We start from the raw sequence: 25934 nt of genomic DNA, 5'->3' as shown, positions 1-25934 counted from the left end.
CCTCACCTCTTAACATCCCAGCTTTCCCATCAAGATCAAGAGCTGGAAGCTACAGGAAGCCTTTTCTGGTCCTCCTGGTCTTTAGGTGTCTCCCCTGCCTAAGATTCCTTTGTATAGCCCTGAGAGTAAGGCAAGAACTGACCACGTGACTCCCTTCTTAATGACGGCAGGGCTGCCTCTAGAATAAAGTGGGAACTCCTCACTTTAACCGAAAGTACCCAACCTGAGGCCAACCCAGGCTTCCAGCCTCCCCCTCCAATGTGCTGCTACCCTCAGCAAAGGGCTCTCACTAGGGGACAGATAGGACACTCCCTCTCCTTTGTCCTCCCCTTTGAATTGGCTGGGTGCCATGCCTGGAATGCACTCTCTCCTTATCTCCACCTGATAGAGCCCCTCTAGACTTTTTATTATACTATGTTATGGAAATATTTGTTGCATTCCGTAAATAAAAAATAAAATAAATGTGGGGGAAAAAAAGACAAAAACAGGAACATAGCTCAAGTACCATCTTCTAGGTAAAGCTTTTCCTAGGTGCTCCCCCTCACAAATTGCCTTAGAATAGACCTATGTACACAGATGTGTACACACACATACATGTGTATATGTGTATATAAGTTAACTTTCTATTCATGGTGGAGATATTTGAGGAGGTATTTGTCATCTTGCCCATTAAAATGTCAGAACTTTGAAAGGAAGGATTGATGTATTCTTTGTACTTACATCCCCAGGGGTTGGGACAGTGTCTGGTACATGGCAGCTGCTTAAGAAATCTTTCTTGATTTAACGATTCATTTGCTTATCTCAGAGTTAGAGTCAGAGTCAGAGTCAATAAACATGTATTAAGCACCTACTATGTGCCAGGCCCAGTGCTAGGCTCTGGGGATACAAACGAGTGGGGCCATGAGACAGTTTTTGTCTTTGAGGTACTCACAGTCTAATGAAGGAAGACACCATATGAAAAGAAGCTCAAAAAAGGGTTGGGGTGGGGGAGGGTACCCAGCAAGGTGGGATGAGGAAGTTCAACTTCTGGGATGGGAGATTATAGCAGGAGGTGTGAGAACCAATCAGATTCTATCTTACGAGCTGTCTCCATCTTGTGTATTCTCCTCCATCTTGGTGTTTTTTCTGTTATTCATCCATGGGAAGCTAGGTTATCTAAGCCATCTATTGTTTCATAAATGCAGGTGGATGTAATTAATCACCATCTTTCCATTTTATGAATAGAAGACCCTGAAACCTGTTCATCTCCTTCCAACCCAACCTTAATTCACTCTTACCCCCTCTAAACTTGGAAAGTCCCTAATCTATCCTCCAATTAGAAATTAGATTACCTAATTTTATATCCTAATTTGTATCCTAGTTAATTTTTAAAATTATAATTAATTGGTCTTACTTGATTAATATTTTTTACATTTAGAAGTCTGCTTTGGGGCAGCTAGGTGGTGCAGTGGATAGAGCACCGGCCCTGGAATCAGGAGTACCTGAGTTCAAATCCAGCCTCAGACGCTTGACAGTTACTAGCTGTGTGATCCTGGGCAAGTCACTTAACCCCAATTGCCTCACCAAAAAAAAAAAAAAAAGAAGAAGAAGTCTGCTTCACTCTGTATTCAGGGTCTTTGAACTGAATGGGAGGTCCACCAACCCATTTATTCTGACTGCCTAGCTAATAAATTACTTCTGCCCAGATTGTTTTGTCAGTTATTATTAATTAACCACCACAGAACTATAGTATTCCTTTGATCCATATCTATCTATAGAAATCCCTACCTATGTATCTATAGATACCACACACTTTTACTTATGACATCACTGATGAATAAACACAAATGTTCTATTTGTAATTCATATAATATAAAAGGATATGGATAAAAACTACATAAACAATATCATTGATATAAGAAACTTCCAAATGAGAAAATTCCCTCTGCCAATGCTGCCCAGTGTGAGATCTGAAATTTGTAATATTGAAGAATTTCATAGAGCACTGAAAGCTTAAGTGACTTGATGTGGGTCATACAGCCAGTGTGGGTAAGAGTCAGGAATTGAAGTCAGGTCTTACTGATTCTGAAGCTCTCTCTAGATCCCCCATCCACTATGACATAGCATGTGTTTTCTCTGTCTCCTTGTGTCTCTCCATCTCTATCCCTTCTCTCTATGTGTAATTGCAGGAAATATTCCTGGTGAGTTCATGCATGTATGTGCATGTGCATGTATGTGTCTCTCATGTGCATGCATGTGTGTGCATGTGTGTGTGTGTCTCCTAATTCCCCCTTTAAAAGAGAGCACTTTAGATCACATTTGAATGGCCCACTTTGAAAGGCTCGGAATGTCCATTCCAGTGCCAATAAAATTCCTTTATACATTGAGTCATATATTAGTTAGTGTCAATTTTTAGTGGAATTTTTTTAAAAGGGGAGAAATACTTCAAAAGAAATCTCAACACAGATAAATTTCCCAGAATGAACCTTCAAACTGGGAGCTTCTTTAATTAAAGAGACATATTTTTAGACAATGGGGACACATCTGATTCTACGCATTGAGTTCAATTTAATTACTGGACCAAGGCACAAAAGGTATGCTTGCCAGACATCCAAATGATACAAAGATGAGAAAAAGATTGTTAATACCTGGGTTGACAGAGTCAGCATCAAAAGACACCTTGACAGGCTAGAACACTGGGCCAAATCTAATAAGAAACTGAATAAGCAAAGTGTTATCTCACACTTCAGTTCAGAAAACTGATTCCCCAGCCAACCCACAAATATGTATTAAGCACCTACTATGTGCCAGGAAATGTACTGGGCCCTTGGTGATAGACAAAAGTGAAATAAACCTATCCTTCAAGCTGCTTGCCTTATAATGGGGGGAAATAATGTGTCCATATCATGTCAATACACATGTATACACAACAAATCCAAGTTAGTTTGGAGAGGAGAGCACTCCTAGGGGTCAGCAAATGCTTCATGTGGAAAGTGTCATTTGGATTGAGTCTCAAAGAGAATGCCAGACGGTAGAGCTAAGGAAAGAGTGTTTGAAGGAGGGAACCTATAAGAGGCAATCAGTATGCTGGGAATGTGAAACATAGAGGAGAACAGTGTGTAAGAAGACTGTAAATCTAGGAAGGGATTAGGTGGGGAAGAGCTCTAAGTATCCAATAGAGGAATATAAGAAGGGAGTGGCAAAATGAGAAAGTCATTTGTCTGAAGAAGATCCTGGGGTTTTAATGGACTGCAAGCTCCAATCAACAGTATGATATCATGGCTCCCCAGGCTAATGTGATCTTGGGCTGCATTAAGAAAAGTATCAGTCTCTGGGATAAGGAGGTCTTAGTGCCATGGTATTCTGCCCTGGTCAGATCACATCAGGAGTATTTCATTCAATTCTGGGCACCTCATTTTAGGCAGGACACTGATAAACTGGAGAACCTCCAGATCTCAAAATCTATGAGTCTATGATTCTATGAGGTCTTTTACAACCAACAATAATCCCATGAACTCCCATAGCCTCATTTGGCACATACCAACAACTATCCTTCTCAAGATCATCCCTCTTTAGAATTACTGGTGTTACAAAGAAAGGCACAGAAAGGGTTTATTATCACCGAAGTCTCTGTCTGTTATTACCAAAGAAAAATGTATTGAACTTAATATGTTAGGTTTGGGAAATCTATTTTCATTTGCTGCAACCAATGGTCTGTCATAAGCCTGAGCACACTGTGCTCCCACATCCCTCCCACTACACTCACCCTCCATCATGGGCCTTCCTTTATGTCTTTCATGTTTATAGACTAAAGAACCAATCCCTAGGACCCAAATATCACCTCTTCATCTCTGAGTCAGAAAATGAAAGAAATGGGGGAAACTGGGGAGACTCAGGACAGCAGCATCTATCAGGTATCAAAACAATGGAATTTTAAATGATAGTAGAAAAGAGCATCCAACCATCCTTTCCCCAGTATAACCAACCCTCTGGCCTCATGAGATACGCTATTAGCACAAGAGGTGAATCCTTACAAGAACCATAGTTTGTTATTGCTCTACAGTAACAAAATGCCATTAACTTAGTAGGACCATGTAGAATGGGAGGAACACAGTTCACTGAAGCAACCGCTAAAACAGCACCAAGGACAGCACCTTAAGGGCTATGGGACAGAAGGTAGGAGGCGGATGCAGGAATGTTGGAGATGCACTGGGAGAAAGAAAAAGGAGGCAGGACAGAGAGACTGAGATTTGTAGAGGTACAAAATGGTGACTTTACAAGTATAAAGGCAGGGGGGAAGCTATGTGGTGCAGTGGCCCTGGATTCAGGAGGACCTGAGTTCAAATCCGACCTCAGACACTTGACACTTACTAGCTGTGTGACCTTGGGCAAGTCACTTAACTCTCATTGCCCTGCAAATAAACAAATAGGTAAATAAACAAACAAATAAATAAATGGATAAATGAATACATGAACAAATGAATGAATGAATGAGTAAATAAATAAATGTCTGAAGATCTGTTATATGGAAGAAGACTATTTTTTTTAAACAAGTAAAAAGGAAGCTAGGTGACACGGTAGATAATAGAGTATTGGACTTTCAGTCAAGAAGGCCTGAATTAAAATCCTGCCCCAGACACTTATTAGCTGCGTGACCCTTAGAAAGTCACTTAACTCTTTCTGCACCCATTGTATCCTCTTCCAGGATAGATACTATTAGGTTGTTGGGTGGATCAGATGAGATTCTAGACTACATACGAGATGCCTCCAAAGTCTTAGCAGAGATTTAAGCTTAAGCATGATTAAGTGTAGATTTAAGCTTAAATCTACATTAAGAATTTTGGGAAACTGTGAGTGTGTGTGTGTGTGTGCACGCGCGCATTTGTGCAATTGTACGTGTAGCACACACATTCATATGAAATCAAGAATGAAACTAGATTCTGTGTCTTCCCTAAAAGCAACAGGGAGTCACTGTAGATTCTTGAGCATAGGAGTAACACTGTAAAACCAGTTCTTTAGGAAGATTATGGTGGCAGTTGTATGGAGAATGGATTGATGATGATTATAGACTATTACTATAGCCTGAACAAGAGGTAACAAAGAGTTGACTTATGGTGATAGCCATGCACATGGGGAGAAGATGGAAGCAAGAGATATTGTGAAGGCAGAATCACGCAGGCATGGGAAGGGATTGGAAAGGGGGTGATGATGAGAGGCTGTCAAACCTAGAGGTGGCAAATTTCAGCAACTAAGGCCATAGCAGTATCCTGACAGAAAGAGGGAAGTATCAGGGTTTTTGTGAAGAAGGGAGAGATAATGAATTCCATTTTGGATACAATGAGCATGAGTTGCTGAGAGGAAATTCAGATGGAATATGGAAATATGGGGCTGGAGCTCAGGAAAGAGAGGACTATCTATAGGTAGTAGGTGTACAGAGACGATCATTGTACTCATGGGAACTGAGAGTATAGAGAAGGAAGAAGACCCACACAGACCATCTTCTTTTCCTGTTCTGGTTGAGGCATCACCATACTTCCAATCATCTGGCTGGACCCCTCATTCGCTCACCCCCTCACCTCTGCCCCTGCCCCATCCACTATCAGTTGCCAAGGTCTACTGATTTTATAATATCTTTCACATTTACCCTTCTCTCCTCTGAAACACCTACCCCACCTCATGTTGCAGGCTCTCATCACCTCACAGCTGGATTCTCTCAATGACTGCTTGGGATGGGGTCTTCCTGCCTCCAGTCTATCGCCTCTCCAGTCCATCCTTTACTTAGCTACCAAATTAATCTTCCTAAAATGCAGGTCTGTCTATGTCACTCTCCTAATCAATAAACTCCAGTGGCTTCCTATCATCCCAGGATCAAATATAAAATCTGCCCATTCTGGCTCCCTCCCACCTTTCTAGTCTTCTTCCACCTCATTTCCCTCCACATACTCTTCAACCAGTGACCTCAGCCTCCTATTCCTTAAAAATGAGACTCCACCTTACAACTTGGGCCATTTTCCCAGGCTTTCCCCCACGCCTGGAACTCTCTCCCTTCTCATCCCTGCCTCCTGGATTACTCGCTTCCTCCAAGTCACTGCTGAAGTACAATCCTCTGTGATAAGACTCTCACAGTCCTCTGTACTCCTTCATCTTAGCACCCCTTCTCCTGTTAGATTATCTTCATTTCATCCTCTATATAGCTTGTTTGTAAATAGCTGTTTGCATGTCATCTCACCCCCTGGATTATTAGCTCTTTGAGAGCACAGATTCCCCACCTTTCTTTCTTTGTATCCTTAGCACTTAAGCCAGTGCCTGGAAACACAGCAGGTGCTTAATAAATGCCCACTGAATGTGTGGAAGACCCAAAGAGGAATGGAGCTGCTCAGTGTGTCAGGGAACATTCTTCAGAAGAAGAGCTTTCCCAGAGCTGAATGGGCTGCACTGTGGGAGGTTGGGGCCCCTCCCTGGGGCCTTTCAGCAGAAGCTGCGAGCCCTTTTATTGGGGCTTTCCAAAAAGGGTTCTTGTCAAGGTCTGGCTTGGATTTGGTGGTCCTCCTCTAGACCTTAGACTCGGGACTCTCTGAAGAAATATGACCAGATTCATTTGTGGCAGGAGCTTAGCAAGGGTTGTAGGGAAGCAGAGATGTTACTTCCTGACCACAGCCAGTGTCGTCTCCAGTGAGGTTCTCCCACCTGGCCCAGAACAAGATTACCAGAGGCCAAATCCTCTCAAGAATTGTGTCACCACTGTTGGAGAGAAGCCCCTGTAGAGTTTTCCTCAAACCCAAGAACCTTTAGAAAGAAAGAGCTAAAACCATTAGGAAAATGATGCCGAAGGAGTCTAGCCACCCAGGGGGCTGGCAGGCCTGCCAGTTCACAGAACATTTGCTGCCACCCACAGTCATCTGGGTTCTGATTCCTCTGTACAACAAAAACTATTTTTGAAATGTTCATCTTTGCAAGAATTATCCTTTTGCTTCAGATTTAGACATGGTCAAGATGCTACATCTCCTACTCTCTACCTATGGGAAAATGGAAAATTGTGCAGGCATGAGAATCTGATTTTCATGGTTCATGCTGCTGGGTGCAGGTCACAGAGTCCTGGGTAGAGGTAGGCAGAAAGGGAGGCAGCCCAGCACGGTGGGCAGTCTTGGATTTGTACTCAGAGGCCTTGGGCTTGAATCCTCACTCTGCCAATTAGTCTCTGACACAATAGGCAAGTTATTCAACATCTCTGGGCCCTGGGTCCTCTTCTGTTCAATGAAAGAGTTGGATTAGACACCCTTTGAGGTTCTGTCCAGCTCTAAAATTGCCAAAGAATCGCAGAATCTGAAAATCAGAAGAGGCCTCGTGGCCTCACTTAGACAACCCACACTTAGGCAAGAATCCTGCCTCCACCCCCATGCCTCCCAACAAATGATCCTCCTTGTTTGCTTAAGTACAGGGAAGCTCATTCATACCTAAGGTAGCTCATTTCCCTTGGGGAGAGCTCTAAGTGTTGGGAAAATCTTCCTGACATCAAGTATAAATTTTCCTTCTCATACCAACTACCCATTGCTTCTAATTCTCCACTCTGTGGCCAAACAGAATACATATGATCCTTCTTCCAGGTGTCAGAGCCTCTAACCTTTGAGAAAGGTGATTATCCTCCCCTTCTCCACCCCCCCTTCACCCCCGCCAGTATTCTTTTCTCCATGTAAACACTCCCAGTTCTTTCAGCCTGTCCTCATCTGAGGTGGACTGAAGGCCCTTCCCCATCCTGACTGCTTCTCTTCTGGACACACTCCAGCTTAACTGTGTCCTCCCTAAAATGTATCCTCAGAATTGAACCGAGCTGGATTCTGAACAGGGTAGATAGAGTATGGCGGAAGAATCATCTCCTTGGGCCTGGACACTGGCCACCTTATCACAGCTGAAATATAAGGAGCTGGACCACTAAAACCCAAAGATGTTTTCACAATGAGCTGTAGCCTAGCAGGAGAGATGCTTTTAGAAAGCTAAGTATAAGACTTTATGTTTATTGATACTCAATTGCACTTTATTTGATATGACTAACAAGGTGCTACTCACCTAGTCTTAACTCTCCCTCCAAGCTCTGTGTGTTCTTCAAATAGGATGATTTCTCCATCTATCGCTTTATCTATGTCACTGGCAAAAATATTCAATAGCACAAGACCAAACACAAATCTCAGGGATTCTTCACTAGAGACCACTTTCTAAGTTGTCAAGAGATCATTGATGATTACCATTGGGTCTGGGGATTCGATCAGCCCAAAATCTATCTGATTGCATTGTCATACCCACATTGCTCCATTTCCACCCAGAAGATTGTAAGTATTTTTTAGCTAACGCCTTGCTAAAATCCAGGTAACCTATTTCCACAGCCTTTCTTGGAATGCTAGGTTTGATAACCCTGACATAAAAGGACATGAGGTTAGTCTGAGATTCTAGGATCCTGTGGCTGAGTAATGCATTTGGTAAAAGAAGAAGAGCTGCCTTGGGAAAGAAGAGAATGCCTGACCTTTCGTTTACTGGGCCAGGAAAACCCTGGGGGATCACATGTATTAAGGGGGAAGCGTGTGGATCTTTCCAGGGCTCTCGATAATGGGTCTGACTGTTTATCCAGTCTCACTGGCTACCAATTAATCACTTCCTTTCTAAAAGAGAAAAAAAAAGGTAAGTATCCTGTTTCTAACTTTTAAGATAGCATGGAAATCTATAAAAAGAAAAAAGAATGAAAAAAGTCCCTGGGAAGTCAAGGAAAGAAAGAACAAAACCTGGCTCACCATTCCTTTCAGCAACAGAAAGTAAGGAACAAATGGTTAGGAAGGAAAGGAGGGTGCTTAGCATTGTTGGTGGGCCAGTTAATGCCGGCCCCCCCCCCCGCCCGTGCATTATCACTTCCCACTCACAACCTCACTGCCACCCCCACCTCTCCACCTCACACACACAGTCTCTCGAAACTGCTCAGGTTTCCCCGTCAATATGGGATCTATGATATTGTAGGCTGGGTTTGTGCGATGCTTGTTTGTCCAATCGGACTCCTCCCACATGCTTTATCTTGTAGAAAAGCTTAAATAAATCAGGAAAAGAACTCAACTCGATTTTCCATTGGAGCCAAGTACAATCGCTTTTATTTGTATTCACAAAGCCAGGTTCCAAATTCTTCATATCCCTCAGTTTCTCCTTGTTTCCATAAGGAAAAGCTGATTAGCAAAGGACGGAAACAAAAGGCCTGGGGATTCAGGGTGATGGGAATACATGCCAAGAAAAAAAACAACACATCTCCCAAGAGGCAATTTCAGAGATTCAATAGAGAAATACTTTGAAGGTATCCTCTTAAATGGAATTTCCTGAAATTGTTTCCTTGGGGTGAAAAAAGTGGTAGCCCAAACCACTATACCATTTCCCCACTTACTAAATAATTATTTCTTGTTATGCATTTTTCTTTTTCAGATGAATGGTTGCCAGAGAGCAAAATACAAAAATGGGCTGACTTTTCCCCTACAGTAATTAAATTGCAAACAAAACCACCTTATTCGTGCTTCAATACCTTCTCCAGAAATGGCAAACTGAAATGCTAAGAGTGGTAGAGATGATGGATCAATTGACATTGTAAAAATGCCCACTTGAAGAAAGTTTAAAAAGCTGATAAGCATTGTAAACCAAAGTCTTATAATTGAATTTGTATTGAAAATGGGCTCATCATGATCTTTTCATCTCTATGTGGAATGAATGATACACGAAACCAGTTTGAAAGATGTTGTAAGAACATTATCGGACACCTTCACTTCATCCTGTGTGCCCAGGGAGGGAGCTTTGCTTTTGTACTCTTTGTGATACCACATTTTTAAATTTTGCCCAAAGACTTAAACTACATATCAAAGAATTTCCAATATAAACATATTAGCAACAGCAAAACCATTGTATTCATGTTCTAAATGCCCCCCTGACATTTACTTTAAAGCATACAACTTCTGGTGTCAGTCTATTAAAAATTTTTTAATCACTTTTTTTAAGGCAACAAAAGTATGTTACTGAATAAACTGACAATCTGCCCTTGTGCCTAGGATAAATGTGCCGTTTTAATGCCTCCTAATCACACAAATCAATATAAGATTTTTGTACTTGTGCATGACCTTCTTGAAATTATCCCTCCATTTTGGTAGAATCCGAATGAGTGTGGGCTATTTGATAAAAAACACTAAGTGTGTGAAATAAGAGCCCTCATCACTTCTGCCAGACTCCTCTTGACAGAATGATGATAGAAGCATCACATCCCTGGGAGAGTAAATGCAAACTGACAAGAGATGAGCCTTTAGATGTTGAATATAATCTAGAATTGCGCTTGGAGTGTCTTATTATCTTGTCTTTTGATGTCTGAAGGGGTGGCTCATTGTTAGAAAAAGGAAAGCCCTCACACATCTTTGCCATCTTTAAAAATTGTTTGGCCTTTAACAACTGCTTTTCCAACTAATGTCCATTTCTTCTGACAATAAATATGGCAGGTCGTCAGAAAGTGACAAACAATTTACTTTCCTTGCCACACTTTTATGGGTTTTGAGAGCTCATGTGGAAGGAAGCGGCTCTTTAAAAGCACTTGGAAATTAGCAGCATTACAAATGTTAAGAAGACGAGGCTCTGTGTGCAGATATTGTTGTGGGGCTACTCATTACACTGATTTCCTGCTGTTTCTGGCTTGATGTTTTGCCTGCTGGTGCTAGATTCCTAAGGCTGTTCAAGTTCTTTCTTTATCATTGACTATTTTTAGTCAATGAAAGGCAAATAGCAACAAGCAGGCTGCATCCTCTCTAAGAACAAGGAGGTCCGGCACACAGTGTAATGTAGACTATTGCCTATCATGATGCAAAAAAATCATCTTTGTTAGCAACAGATCAATATCAGCACCAGGGATGGTCTATTTCACTTCTTATCCAGACCCTTGTCACTTTCCTGTTCCTGGCCACCACTTCCACAGGCCCTTACTCTGCATCCCCAACCACTTGATTTGAAAAAGAAAAAAAAAACCTTCTAAGTTTAATGATGGCCTCAGATCAATAGGATTCCTTAGCAACTAAATCACAGTCACTCACTAGTTTTTCTGTCACCAAGTCAGGGTTTTGCGAAAGCATTCAAGTCCTTTTCTCAAACCTCCGTCATTCGGCAAATCCATAAGAATTCTCCAAACGATCGTAAACTGTTAGAGAGTTCAGGTTATTGTATCATTACGGAAACATATTGATACACTATGGATGACAAGACATGGAGCTGCTGTTAGCTCACTGCAATCATCAGAATGCTATCGGCCCTATCAGACTGGACTGGAGATCCCTCCCCGCAAATGTAATATGTGTGCCTTTTAAGCATGGGCACTGGCTTTTTAAAAAGCTAGCTAACCCTGTGAAGGTATGCATCTGAGTTTTGTAAAATGTCTCAGGATATGAAGGGGATTTCGTGGTGGAGAGGAAAGGATCTCCACTTAACAATGGAGAATGGCTCACTACTGTTACCTTTAAAGTGAAATATTTAAGTAATCATTTTGAGATTGTATCAACAATAATATTAGTAACTGATATTTATATGGTAACTTAAGTGTGCAAAGGTGTTCAAGATATTCCTTTATTTGAGCCACACAGCTCTCTGAGGAATCTCATTTTACAGATGAGGAAACTGAGGCTCAGAGAAGTTAAATCACTTGTCTACTATTACAATGTTAGTAAGTGTCAAGGAGAGAATTTGAACCCAGACCTTCTGTCCTCCTAGTTCAACACTCCATCCAACTGTGTTTTCTGCCTTCGTCTGAGCCAATGCACTAAAGATATTTAAAAGTAAGAGCTTTATATAATAATAGCTAGCATTTATATGGTGTTTTAAGGTTTATGAAGTGCTTTACATACTTCTCATTTGATCCTCACAATAACCCTGGGAGGTAGGTGCCATTATTACGCCCATTTTACAGATGAGGAAATTGAGGTAGACACTGGTTAAGTGACTCACCCATGGCCACCTAGCTAGTAAGTTTCTAATGCAGGATTTAAACTCAGGTCTGTCTCCCTCTAGATCTAGTGTTCTCTCCACCTAACTGTCTATGTTATATTAAATCAGACTGTAAAGTGATATTTTTGCACACATTAAATCTCTCCTGCACTCTGCTGTTGGGGAAGTGGCCCCTGCTTAAGAGCCTGATTGGGACCCCTTTCCTCTCCACAAAAGTCTGTGGAAACTCTTTTCCAGAATGGCACTGGAAGCCATCATGTCAATAGACAACCCTGAAGGCAGGGATGGAGCTGAAGCAGGCTAGCATAGAGGGGAAACCCATGAATTCCACCGGTACCAGCCTTCCATCTTTTGGGGAGTTGGCCTGTTTCCTTGCATCCTTTTCCTTTTTCTTGATGCTTTGCCCTAGTGAAGACCATAACAAGGCCAGGGTGTCAGATGAAAGGAAATTCCAAGCCCTGACCAGCTTCTTCAATCCAGGGGGCAAGTTCTCAGTTTAATCTTCTGCCCCTTTTTCTTTTGTGGGTGGTGCTAGACTTCCAGGCAATCTTTCTCTACCGGTGCTGGATGAATTAAGTCGTTGGAGTTGTCACATGGGAGACATCCCTTACTTCACTTCCTCTCCAACTAAGGTGCCCCCAAAAGGAGGTTCTCAATTGAAAAAGAATGTCAGCTAATGTCAAGCAACCAATTAACTTGAAAACAAAATGAGACTCTTCTTCCTCTGACATCTCACTATTGGTGACTTCCACCCTAGGGCTACTCATTTCCCCAGTACAGGTGGCAATCTTAAGACAACTCAGGACAGTTTTATAAGTTGCTGTGGAGGAAAATAACTTACTCCCCCCTCCCCCATGACCTTCTAGTAAGGGGTCTTTCTGAACTTAGATTGGTCCCCTGGCAAGTGGCATACACAGTGGATTGCCTGGCCTGGCAAAGGAGCTTTTCTAGCTTAGTAAGGCATCTGTCTAGGAACTTGCACACAACTGGTGTAGACTGCTGGAACCCTGGGTCACTTCTACCCCAAGAGGGCTTCAGTAGAGGAATCATTGCATAAATTTGTAAATACAAATAGGGGTAGAGGAGTGTGTGTGTGTGTGTGTGTGTGTACGTACGATCTCGTGAGCATGTGCAGAAGAAAGTATTCAGACCCATGACTTCATCATTAGGGGAACTCCCAATGTGGAAAATCCATCCACAGATTTGACAATTTTTCTTTATAATCTGTGGTCTTTGAGAGTTGCTTGAGACGCTGAGAGATTAAGTGACTTGTTGAGGGATGTACAACAGGATGACTCAGAGGCAAGGCTTCACTCTAACCTTATCCACTCCCACATGGCCACTCAGTTTAATGTTAAACAATGGGAAGCCGCTGCTGCCCCTTCTAAAGCTGTCCACCCCCAATCCCACAGAGTGTCTGGATACACACATGACTCATACACGATTAAATGAAATTTCACTATGCCAAGTACTGGACAAATGGCATTTTAACAGGATCTCCATATTGTATAATTGTACATTTGTAGGTGATGAAAATGCCCCAGACAAAATCCCTTGGAATGCTTCAATCCTCCCGAAGCTTGCCAGCCTTTATATTCCTTCCAAGAAACATTTCTGATGTGCCAACATGTTCTAGAGCTCCCGAGAGTCTTGTCTGTAGAGTGTCCATGCTGTTTTCTTCACAGTATGGTAGAGAAGAGAGATAGGGACTCACTTTCCTTCCGAGGATGCTGAAAACCAAGCTCATTACTCTCCATCCCTTGGTTGGATATTAATTTAAATGAGCTTAACCAAAAGCCGTTTGATATCCAAGTAATTGAGAATTGCATTTAAATGAGATTGTAGGAATGGCACAAACTGGAAACAGCTTATAATTGTAAATTAGCCTCAATCAATTTTGTGTTGAACATACAGTGGCTATTTGCTGACTGTGCATGGTCGTTGGTACAACAGAAGCAAGCCACACACACACACACACACACACACACACACACACACAAGGTCCAACACACACATATACTTAGATGAGTTCTTTAATTCATGTGCACTCCAACCTGATGGGGGGGGGGGAGAAGAACAGCAGGAAAGTTTATTATTTCTAAGCTCCCAGTTTAAAGCTTGGATAGCTTGGTCTTTCCCAGCTGAACGCAGCCCTCCACCACCACTGGGGCCTTCCCTCCTTTGTTAGACAGATGAAACTTGAGGGACCTCCCCCCAAAGTACATGAGAGCAACAGTTCGCCAAACAGGAGTGGTCTCAGAGAAGAAGATGAAACAGCTTAAAGCAAGATGATCATACAGCCTGTCTCAAAGCAAACATTGAGCTGAATGGTTAAAGAAATCTTTTCATGTTTGCTGTTAGGAAGGAGTACACAGAAAGCCGTTTTAAGAAGCCTTTTGGTTCTTTCCCGGATGCTGAGGTTAATCGGCACATTCAGCCTTCTGTCTGCAAGGAGGCACATTTTGTGAGAGCAAACTCAAGCTGTATGTCCCTAACAATGAGCTGAAAGATCCCCCAGATTGCTACACCCATGAAATGCAGAGATACCAATGTTACTCAGTTTCTCAAGGTGCAGCCACTTGGGTTTCTGTTCATAGTGTTAAGGAGTATTGCTGGTGATACAAACAAAGAGGTTGTCTATTAACACTTTCAGTGATCACATCAGGCTTAGGGGCCTTTAAAAATTAGGGGTCATTTTTCTTGTCCCCTTTAAAGACTTTGGAAACACTTCAAAGGTATGCTGAGATGTCCATTTACATTGAGTTGTGTTTATTCATATTCTTGGGAATTTGGAAATAAAATGCCATCTCTCCTGCCACATTTTGGAACAAAAGAGGCAGCCAGATTTTTTTTCAAAAAAGAAATATTAGGTTCTTTCTATCTTAAATAGGTGGGGTTTTATTTCCTCCAAATACTTACAAAGCAAACTCAATTTCAATTTCTCTGAGGACAAGCCTCCTTGAGCCAGCCAAGCTCCAACACTATTCTTTTCTGAGTGACCTCTGCTTTCACGCTAAAAGGGGCTTAGTACTGTTTCTGATAGCAGCAAAACAGTATCACTTCGAAGAGCAAGAGATGTCACCAGACAAGTCTGCCCTGGCTTCTTACTGTTATGGGCTCTGACTTCTCTCCATCCAGAGAAATGCCAGGCAGGAATTTACATTAAAAGAAAGAAGCAGAGTCCAATTACTTTAAGGGCAGGGCAGGGGAGGGGAGGGGACACTTGGGGGCACTGATGAAAGCCCAAAGGGATTCCTTCTAAAGGAACTGAATTTGAATGTTTCAGTAACGTTATATGTTGAAATAAGACATACAAAAAGCATAGTACTAAAAGCTCTAGAAATAAGCAAGCATTATGATGAGCAATTGAGGTATACACACATACACACATACATACAAACATATATGATGTTTGGTGATTGCAATTCAGATATATTTCATATATATGTCAGTATTTATTTACACACATACATACATATACATACATACCCACCACACACCAATGAAATCCTAGGTCCAATCCCTCAAGAGGAAATATAGGCATATGTGTATATCTTATGCATATGTGTATTATATATGTATATGTTCATTGCAAAATTTTCTTTTCTTTAGAAGGGAAAGCAAGAGGCTTGGAAGGGATTTTTTAAAAAAGCATCAGTATAAAGATGAAAATATTTAAATGGCATCAATAAAAAAGAAATCAGAGCTTAGCATGCCACGAGAGCGCAAAGCCAGGTGGACAACCAAACAAGAAAAATTCAGAGCTCCATAGGATATTAAAGAGAAAACCAACCCACTAGAGAATGGCAACCGTTACTATGAGCTTTCTCCAGCTCCCTCTGCCTTTGGATATTTTTTAAAAATTTATTAACCTGACAGCAGGAAACTTTCTCCAGATTGCCCCCTGACAGGGTGCCAGCTTGCTAGAAGCACTTTTCCATCTTTTTTCTTTAGCATAGGAAAATCAGGAGCCATGCAAAGTGGTTCCAGGTGCATGTTTGGGCACCTGGGATGCCTGCTCTTCCTCTGTCTGAGCCCAGGTGCATTCCCATGCAGGGCCTGTGTAATCGGAAGCCAATAGAGAGCAAAATGCCACTGTGGGGCCTCTCCTTCCCTATTCCCATCCACTTCCTTTTTAATGTGTGAATGTCTGATGTATTATTAATCACTAAACATAAACCAGCAAGATTCTCAATCAAAGAAAGCACCAGCTCTCTCCCAAATTGTCTGTTTGCTTCCAGATAACAAGTAAATGCCCTTTGAAACCATTAGCCACTTATGTCTTTTCCTTCATAGTAGAGGGCAGGCAAAAGGGAGAATTTGGTTAACTCCTGAGAAGAATAATATCCACCAGGTCATTGTTGAGCAATTAAATTTGCTTCAGGATTTACACCCTTCTGAGCTGGAAATGTAGGTTAAAGCTCACACACACACACACACACACACACACACACACACACACACGCACGCATGCACACACTGCACTCTTTTGCTTACTATGAATTATTCTATATTTTGGATAGTAGGAAAACTTCATATTGGCAAGCCAACTCTGAGGAAAAACAACACAGGAAGCTTTGCTTGACCACAACGGGATCAATTCTAGAAAGCGTTCAGACGGTGATAGTTTCCAAATGATTCTAAAGTGGTCTGGAGCTGGGATATTTAAAGCAAGCTAGAAAAGTCCTGACAGTTTCAGTATATCAAAAGAAAGAAAATCCACAACCACCTCGTCAAGAATTTCATTCACTGACATCATATTGTGCTTACATACTGTGAAACAAACACATTCAAAGGCAGACAAAGATACAGGCAGACAGACATACAGGTAACCTTCTCCTCCCCTTCAAACCTCTGACCTGAGGACATCAGGCCTCTTTGGAAGAAGGAGAAGAGAAAGGAAGCAGGGATCAATTCACTCTCTTATGTGACATTCTGCATGCCATCCTCCATCCAGACACTGCTGGGAAATGGTGCCGGCTCAGTGACAATACATGGCTCACAGTTTGGATATTTCAGGCTTCTTATAAGAAGCCTACAAAAGTGGACTCCTTTCCTCATGTACAGCTACATATATTTTATCAAGCTATAAATATATGTAAATGACAACTAATATTGTTAGAACATATGCAGCATCTCCACTGGATAACAACCACTGTGTGTTACATTAAAGAGCTCTAAGAAACATTCCTAAATGCACACGGCTTCCCTTGATCACCAGATATCAAAGCACATCCAAAGATATATTTCTGATGCCATCACAATTAGTTCTGACTTAATTGAGCAGAATACTAGTTACACCTAGTATTAAACAAACAAACTTACAACGATTCCATCATCACAGGAACAAAGTCACAAATTATGCCATTGGTAAATTTTGGTTTTTAGAGTTCTTAGATTCCTCCAATGAAACTCTTTGTTTTCTGTTAACAGAAATGTGAATTTTTTCTCTGATTAAAATGTGGCAACTTTTAAATTTCCTGAAGCAAAATAAACATTCCACTCTTGTGAAATTCTCTGCCTGATCCTAAACACTTCTTCCTCCCACCCCCATTCCCCCCAAATTCCTACTGGGGTGAGGCCTTCTGTTCTGAGGTCATGCCCTTAATACATTTTATGAGCAAATTATTAACGATGAAAACATGAAGTCCCAGAAAGAGACTCTTAAAGCCAGTGATACTGTAACAGGGGCTACCATTTGTCTAAGAACAGACTTCCCCACAATCCCCCACCAATGACCTCCACTCTGACCTGCAGAGACCACTATCTCGAGGAGTGAAAGACAATTTATTCTTTCATCCTTTTGTAACTGAAAATGACTCTGCTGCAATAAATTCTAATTAAGCCAAATCAGATGATAATTTTCAAAAAATTCTTACAATAAATATTTTTCTGTAAAAAGAAATACAGGAAAGTATAAGGTAGAACTACACCCCCCCCCCCCCCCAGCCCAGCCCAGCCCCTTAAATAGATTTTCTAGCAAAGATTCCCCAACCTGACTTGTAAAAGCCTTTTCAGAGAGTTCATAGATGAATGTCATTGGATAGCTTCTCTTTCAAACCTAGTTGCATGCATGCAATTACTTTTACCCTGGGAAAAATACAGTATCATTAAAAACAGGCATCAATTTTGCTTTCTGGTGCACTGTTTCTATGTTCTGTTTTGTTGAAGCCTCCGTCCAAGGCACTGCCCATTTCAAGTACAGTCCAGCCCTACTCAAAAGCAAAATCCAAGCTGAGAGAGACACGTCATCACTGGAGGAAAAGCAATCATGAGACTGAACTTGAAACAAGTAAAATTTTCCCAGGAGGAGACATGCTAACAATTCATCCTCTGATGCTCAAATAGGAGAGAGGAAATATTTAAGGCATGTTTCCATGAGGTCTAACTTTCCATGCTGAATAAAGCAAAGGGGATCAGAAAAAAGCTGATTCCGTGTGTTACTTTTATCCAATCTATATCTTCCATCCTTTGAGGGGCCATCTCTCTTAACAAGTAGTGGACACGATTGCTTTAAATTCCGATTACCCCCTTTGGGTGAATGTGGACAAAGGAATGTTGGATGGGTATAAAACCTGCAGAGGAAAGCACCACCATTGGTGTATGTGGTATAAATGTCACTACAAAAACATGTTAGCCTTTTCAGCCGGGGGCCGATTCCTAAAAGCCACTTGTGATCACAGTCCAGAGTGTGGACCTGGTTAAGGGGATAGCAAACGACTACCCTATAGGAAATCCCTCATTGACTCCTCCATCTGAAGCAGGGGGAGACAGGATGACCCTGGGACAGCCCTCCTCTGACATAGGAGCTGGGTTTCCACATCCAGGGTGGGGCTTCCTGTCATGCCATCCAGTCGACCCCAGAAGCAAGCTTTTTCTCGGGATTTACAAGAATAAATAACACCCCACTTAATGATTTCTAGGCCCCGGCTCCTTCACACGAGGCAGATTTATCTCTCATAAGTGTGCCATCATGCTGACGGCCGTGCAAGTTAAGCAAAGCATTACCCCTGATATAATTACTTCAGAGAACACAGGGGCCCTCTTTGGAAGTTCCTGCTCACTCCGGCATCTGGCCGCTCACTTCTCCTGCTGCCGTTCTGAGCTCTTCAAAGCACGGGTGGTTTCTGCTCAGTATGTTTCCCCCTAGATGCTCTAAGTGTCGGGGTATAATTTAGGGAAAACCACAAAGGGCCTGATTGTTCCTGGGATTCCCTTTGTTCGCCCACAGAGGAGGCTGGGCCCAGGCACCAGCTCCGGACCTCGCTGACCCACCCAAGGAAGCCTGGATGGGAGATCCTCCCCTGGAGCCAACTGATCAACAGACAACAATCTCAAAGACCTGAAAAAGGAGGCTTTTGTTTGCCTTACTCTTGGTTCCTAATCCTCCTCTTGGGCTCTCTGTGAATCTTGGCATAAAAGCTCCACAGAAGCTTCCTTTCCACCTGCTCTGGTTGTAGTATAAGTGGCTTTACTTTCTGTGCCCCAGGGCAGCATCTCTGTCCTCTATCCCATTTCCTTTTCCTAATTTTTTAAAAATAGAAAAGCAGGGTTTTGAGGAACATTGCAGGTTCTCAAGCATTCTCCTGAATGCAAGTCTCTCTGGGAAAAGGCACAAGAAAAAAATGGGCCCTAATGAAAAACGTTGAGGAAAACAATCTTCTTTGTTTCCATTTAGGGAAGCTGTTTTGTAGGTGTCTTTTGCTCCCATTAGAAACAGATCCACGAAATGCTCACCCAGACAGCTTAAGTCAAGAAAGACAGACTTTGCCTGGTGGAGTTCATTCTTCAAGTCAAGGCTAAGTTCCTAGCCCAGGCAGCACCTAGGCTTATATTAAGTCAGTCCCGTAAGAGTGTGATCCTCTCAATATTTTTTCAACAATGTCTACAGGAAATTGAAGGACAAAGGTCTAGCTTGCATTTGGAAATCTATACCTCCTGTCTCTTAGTCTCCTTTCGCTCCTGTTTCCAGAAACGGTCCTTATTTTCTCATTCTGTAGCCCATATAACTAAAAGCTGAGAGCCATTGACAGTAAGTCTGAAACACCACGTAGACACTGGGAAAGATAAAAACCCTTTCCTAGGCTCAGAGAATACAGTTTAGAGGCTCCTCAGTCTATCCTCATAGGATGTGAAATGAAGGACATCATAAAATAAGGGTTCGAAGGATGAGTCATATAAGCAAGTCAAGGGATTTCAGAAAAAAAATGGTCCAACAGCCAACGTGTCCTCCCCAAATCACAAGCTTCCTAAACTTTTTTCCTGGCCTAGCAAAATAATATACCTCTCATTATTGTTATTATTGTTATTGTTGTTATTATTAATATTATTAGACAAGTTGATTCATTCTTCCTCTTGGCTTGTCCCCCAGGAAAAAAAAAGTTGGCAACAATTATCCCTGTTTGAGAACTTACAGAAATGTGCAGGAGCTCTGCCCATTCTCAGCAAGAGAAGCTGCTCGTTTATTTGTGGGTTTACTTGAGAGAAAACTAGTCAGTCAGGACAGGAGTGACTGTGTCAAAAGCGGCCACTGACAAGGATTCATGCCCACTTTCGGCACTGACTGTTTTCAGCTCAGTAATTCATCATCTATAGTTAATGTGGAATTCACTGCATGAGGGTCAAAAAACTATCCAATATTGATCTTTTCAGGCAGATTAAAACTACATAAGCTTTTCAAGTATATTTTATAAGCACATCACTTGATCCATCTCTCCCTAACCTCCTCCTCTTCCCCAGCAAAATAAGGTGATTATAAATTCAGGAAGTTCAGGTGTTTGTTACTAATAAGGATTTACATGAATTTTAGAATTCAATCCACATCACAGTATCATGTTGGAACAAAATTGACTAAAATGAGAAGGTTGAGCTTGATCCATATATACTGAAACTAGAATGGCAGATTTCCACATAAGAAAGGTTACTACCAACATCCTAAAACAGGATTCTAGTCTATTGTCAAATAAGCACAATATCCGAGTATCTGTTGTGTTTTAACACCCTATCCTATCCTATCTTTCAAATAAAAGTTTCTCCATAAAATGCTCAGCATGATACCCAGGTGCCCCAGATGATGAAAGGAGATCCATTTAAAAAAACACCCTAGAAATGCTAACTACAGTCCAGTCTATTGTGGAATGTTCTGCCCCAGGGGTAAAATCACCAACTCAGATATTAACCACAATGTTAAGACTTTTGAAAGGCTGTATACTCCAGGCAACTCCAGGCTTGCTGAAATCCCGGCCAGGAGATTCTCCTTACATGAAGGCAGACTGACTGTGGCTGGTCATTGTCTATTTTTTTTTCTTTTCAGAAAGTCATGTCTGAAAATAATTAAAAGGAAGTCTTTGAGGAGTAATTGTTCTGAAAACAAAATGCCACTGTCTGTGCTATAAAATGCTGCTCAGGCAGAGACATCCATCAACATCCATCAGTCCTGGCCCCGCGCCTCCACAACTCTGCTCCCCTTTCTGATTAGAGATCACTGTTGCCTGGGCTGCCTTACAGGGTGTCATCTGTTTGAATGACAGATGTCCAGGCCTGCCAGACCAGCCACACTCTTCTTCCTGCTCTGTTTTGGGTCCTGAGATAGGCAAGTTTTTGTGTTCCTTAGGCCACTGAGCTCAAAACTGTGGCTCGCACGGAAACTGTCTCAGATGGAAACTATGCATCAGATTGAAATCGTGTATCAATATGTAACAAGGGAAAGGGGCCATGGGGGATGCAGAAATCGACAACATTCCAACCCCTTAGACAAAACAAAATCCTTCCGGTTGAAATTGACAAAACAATCGGCCTTTCAGCGGGCCCCCTGGGGTATGGCCTTTGTCGATCTAGGTAGAGTGGTCTCTTTGGGTATTTTTCTCCTCTCCTCTTTCAACTACAGAGGAGAACCACTTCCCCTTCCCCAAAGCTGCCACACAGCCCACCAGGGAGTGGATAGATTTATTCTGTCAACGCCAAATGCCTTTCGCCCCGAACACTGAGGGGACCCGGATCCTAAGCATTGCCACATTCCCTTTTCCGTAATCATCCAGACCCTGCTCCGGAACCCGGGAGAGACAGGTGGCGGGCAGCTTAGACAACGGCATGCCCTAACTTGCTAGTGGGCTCAAAGTTTGGAGGGCAGTCCAGGAGGCATCCGGGAGCCGCCTTGGGGCTGAGTCCCTGCAGCCCCGAACTCCTCTTTTTGCACTTGGGAGAAAAGGGGACAAATACCTTGACAAGGGGGGAGGGGTAGGGACAGGGGGACGCAACTGCTCTTCCGGACAACACGGTCGGGCTGAAATGAAATACGTCGCCACACTTACCGAACAGCTTGCTGGGAGCGTCCTGGCTGTCATTGGATTCCCCGGGCGCAAGCAGGGGCTCATTGAGCTCGCTGTCTGGAGTCGCTGCCTGGTCCTCACCTCTCAACTCTGCATTCATTTCACTCCGCACTGACAGCAGCAGCGAGGGCTTACTGACTTGTCCAGCTATCATTGGATCCTAGGGTGGGGAACAGGAGTGAGGGGGGAAGAAAGTGGCAGCTTTAGCTGGCTGGCGTGCTCTCTCTCTCTCTCTCTCTCTCTCTCTCTCTCTCTCTCTCTCTCTCTCTCTCTCTCTCTCTCTCTCTCTCTCTCTCTCTCTCTCTTATCTCGGGCTGCTCCTGCCGTTATTGCTGGCTGCAGTCAAGTGAAGAGCTATTACGGATCCAATGAGTTTTCCATTACTCCCCCCCCCCCCCATTAAAGTGCAGCCAGCATGGGAGAGATGCAGGATGCTTGGAAGGAAAAACTTCTTTGAAAGCCACATGAGCAACACTGCTTTAATTGTGGGATGGGCTTGGCTAGGGATGTTTTTACACCTTGTTCTGGCTTTAATATGGAACCGGGAAAAACAGAGAGAGAGAGCTGAGCTTGGGATGCAGGAACCCCTTCCAAAGGGAGTACTCCCCAGGCAGGAGCTAGAAGCTTTTTGAAGGATCACTCCCCATGGGATGGAAGGAAAGAAACCTTATCAGAAAAGCAAAGAAAAGAAGAAAAATGAAGGGGGGAGTGGGGATGTAATGGGTTGATAAAATAAAAGGTATTTGTCATATAAAACCAATACAGAAATAAGTTAACTCCACTTACAAATTTGGATAGAAACTCCCCCCACCCCAGCTATAATGCATAGTTTAAAAATAACACTATAGCTATGGATATAGGTATAGACATAGAAGTAGGTTAGATACTGATATATATGTAGCTGTAGATAAAGATGATATGCAGGTAACAGCATATGTAAATTTATTTAAAAGAATGGTGAATATACTTACAAACTGTTTTCAATTAGTCTTGTACTAAGGACATGGCACTCACACCATATGACAAAGAAAAAATAGCAGCAAAACCCACCAACCCCCCCCCCCAAATGCCCCCCTCCAACACTAAACTTTTTTCCCTCACTGATTTGGATCTGTGTTCTCTCCAGCTCAGTCGGAGGGCATTTGGGGGTTAGTATGATTCCCAAGCACACTCTATTAGCTCGTTGGCAAACGAAGACGTATCGTCCTGTTGGAACAGAAAGACCAGTAGCATAAGGGAGAGGAAAGACCCGAGTGACCTCCTTGGGCTCCCACAGCAGCTATTTATGGCCAAGTTCATGCCTAAGTGGCTTCCAAGCAGGGAACAGGTGACCAGCTCGGAAGCAGCTTGGTCAGTCTGCACCCCAGGTCCCATCTTTACATTGGCCTGAGGTCGCCTGAGGGTTTTTTAATGTAGTCATGTCTGGAAAGTGGATTTGATATGACACATGATAATCTATGAAAATGTTAATCAATAGCGATAGTTTAAGCTGTCATGAAATGCACTTCTCTGGTCAATACTCATCTCCCTGAAAACAATGTCACTGTCACCAGGGCTTAATTTGCCCAGCACTTAAATATCGGACTCTGTGCATCAATGCACTCCTCTCCCTTCAAATACTGTAGGTAAACACATTTTCTCCCTATTTAAGGTTGGAGCACTCAGCCCGCATTTAGCTGAGCCGAATCCTCCCTTTTGAATACCTTGATAGGTCCACTGGAGGGCAAAATTAATACTTAATTGAATCTCACAGTCATCAAAATAATCAATACTTTTTTATTATTTATTCTTTACAGTCTGTTGACTGTTTCAAATCTCTGAGGGAATGGGGGAAAGGATTCATGGCTCTGAAACACTGTCATTTAACAAGGTAATTTTCAGTGGGGCATTAGAGGTTGTGAAACATATAATAAAACAAAAATGGTAGCTTATAATAGGAAGAAAGAAAAGAATTATATTTCTGCCATCTAACAAAACAGGATAAATAAAAAAGCAAGTGGAGAGAGAGAGAGAGAGAGAGAGAGAGAGAGAGAGAGAGAGAGAGAGAGAGAGAGAAAGAGAGAGAGAGGAAAGAAGGGGGAGAGAGAGAGGAAGAGGGGAGAGGGAGAGAGAAAGACTGGCTTTTGAAGGGTTTTATCATATCAAGAGCAGAGCTGAGCTTTCATAATGCTGACATTTCTCATCCTGACAATTCTAAACAAGTGGAAAGGATGAGATCGCAGATATCATCTTTCATCACATTCCCCAGCTTAAGAACCAACATGACAGCTTCTCTCCCCTTTACACTGTTAATTACTAAATAAAATACTGCTCTCTGTCAGCATTAGATTATTGCAGATAGTGCCCCAAACATTACTCCATTGTTGTGTGTGTGTGTGTGTGTGTGTGTGTGTGTGTGTGTGTGTGTGGTGTTTTTAGCCAATGATACCTGCCTTGAACTCTTCAGGAAATAAATTAGGCTTGTGTCTCTGTATTGTAAATATCTGAAATAAAATCAATGGAATCGAAGCAGCTGATCCATAGTATTGGCAAGCTAAATTGCTCATGATGTATTTGCATTTTATTTACTGTGTTCATTAGGTGGCAAGAATCTTGATCTTCTGAAGTTATTTGGTGGAGAAAGTAGCGAGAAGGAACTCAAAGTTCATGGAATTTACCTGTTTCCTTAACCCATATAATTACCTTTGTGCATCATAAGCAGAGCCTCGGAACAGGCTTTAATATGAGGGCTATTGGTTTTACTCAGTATCTTAAGGAAGCATTGATCAATTGATTAATTAGATGAGTTGCTTCTTTGGAAGCAAAAAGGCTCATTTGGCATTCTGTGACAATACTTGGAAATTGGACCTTGTGACATCGGATCTTGAATCCAAAGGCATAACTAGGGTGGAGCACCTGAGTTTTGCCCAAGGGGATCAAAATTTACAGGGTGATGTCAGCACTTGCAGACCTTCTGAAGGGTAAAAATAACTGTGTTGCACATGTGTTTAGCAAGCACAATTCATTAAAATAGGAAGTTACTAAGATGTAAATTCCTCTCTTGCTTGGCTGCACTACAGAAGAGCTCTTCTGCAACTTGTCTCAGGTATCCCTCTCTCCTACAGTGAAAGCTTTTCCACCTTGTAGTGTTCCAAGGTCTCTGTCTCTTCCCCAACACTCCATAAGGAGTCTTGGAGTCTTCTTCCTTCACCAAGTAAAGAAAACTGGCCTTGGCGTCCACATTGCTAATTCCTGATTGTGGCTCTGGAGTGATAGTCCCCACACCCAACCTCTGCAGCCTCAAGGAGAGAACTGGGTCCTGTCCTCTGCCAGCCTTGGAGAGCTACATTACTCATTTGTAGGGTCTTCAGGGAAGGCTAACATGAGATGCTACTCTTTGAGAAAGCCTTCTCTTTCCCTTAGGAGAAGTCAAATGTAGCCAAGGATGCAGGAAGTGGGGGTGGGAGAACTGCAAAGGAATCATAGACACTTAGCTGTATGCCACATGCCTGCTGACCAAACCTGAACCCAAAATTCATCCAGGAAGCAAAATACAGCAGAGCAACTAAATTCCGGTGGACTTCAAACCCACACCTCTAACATTTACTCATATGGTCATCCATGTGATAGAAAAGCTGACACACATCTTCATATAAC

The 25934-nt window shown here is 42.4% G+C and overlaps 1 protein-coding gene across 2 annotated transcripts in view; it reads right to left on the bottom strand.

Annotated features, from left to right (window-relative positions):
- Positions 1 to 25934, bottom strand: part of POU6F2 (POU class 6 homeobox 2) — a 494621-nt gene that overhangs the window by 365487 nt on the left and 103200 nt on the right. For both annotated transcript variants that reach the window (XM_043978842.1, XM_043978849.1), the window contains exon 2: positions 22281 to 22458. In XM_043978842.1, coding sequence (XP_043834777.1) covers positions 22281 to 22458 — 178 coding nt within the window. The remainder of the gene's footprint in view (positions 1 to 22280; positions 22459 to 25934) is intronic.

This window comes from Dromiciops gliroides, chromosome 1 (genome assembly GCF_019393635.1).
Source record: "Dromiciops gliroides isolate mDroGli1 chromosome 1, mDroGli1.pri, whole genome shotgun sequence".
Lineage (NCBI taxonomy): Eukaryota > Metazoa > Chordata > Mammalia > Microbiotheria > Microbiotheriidae > Dromiciops > Dromiciops gliroides.
This window is presented reverse-complemented; position numbering and strand designations above follow the sequence as displayed.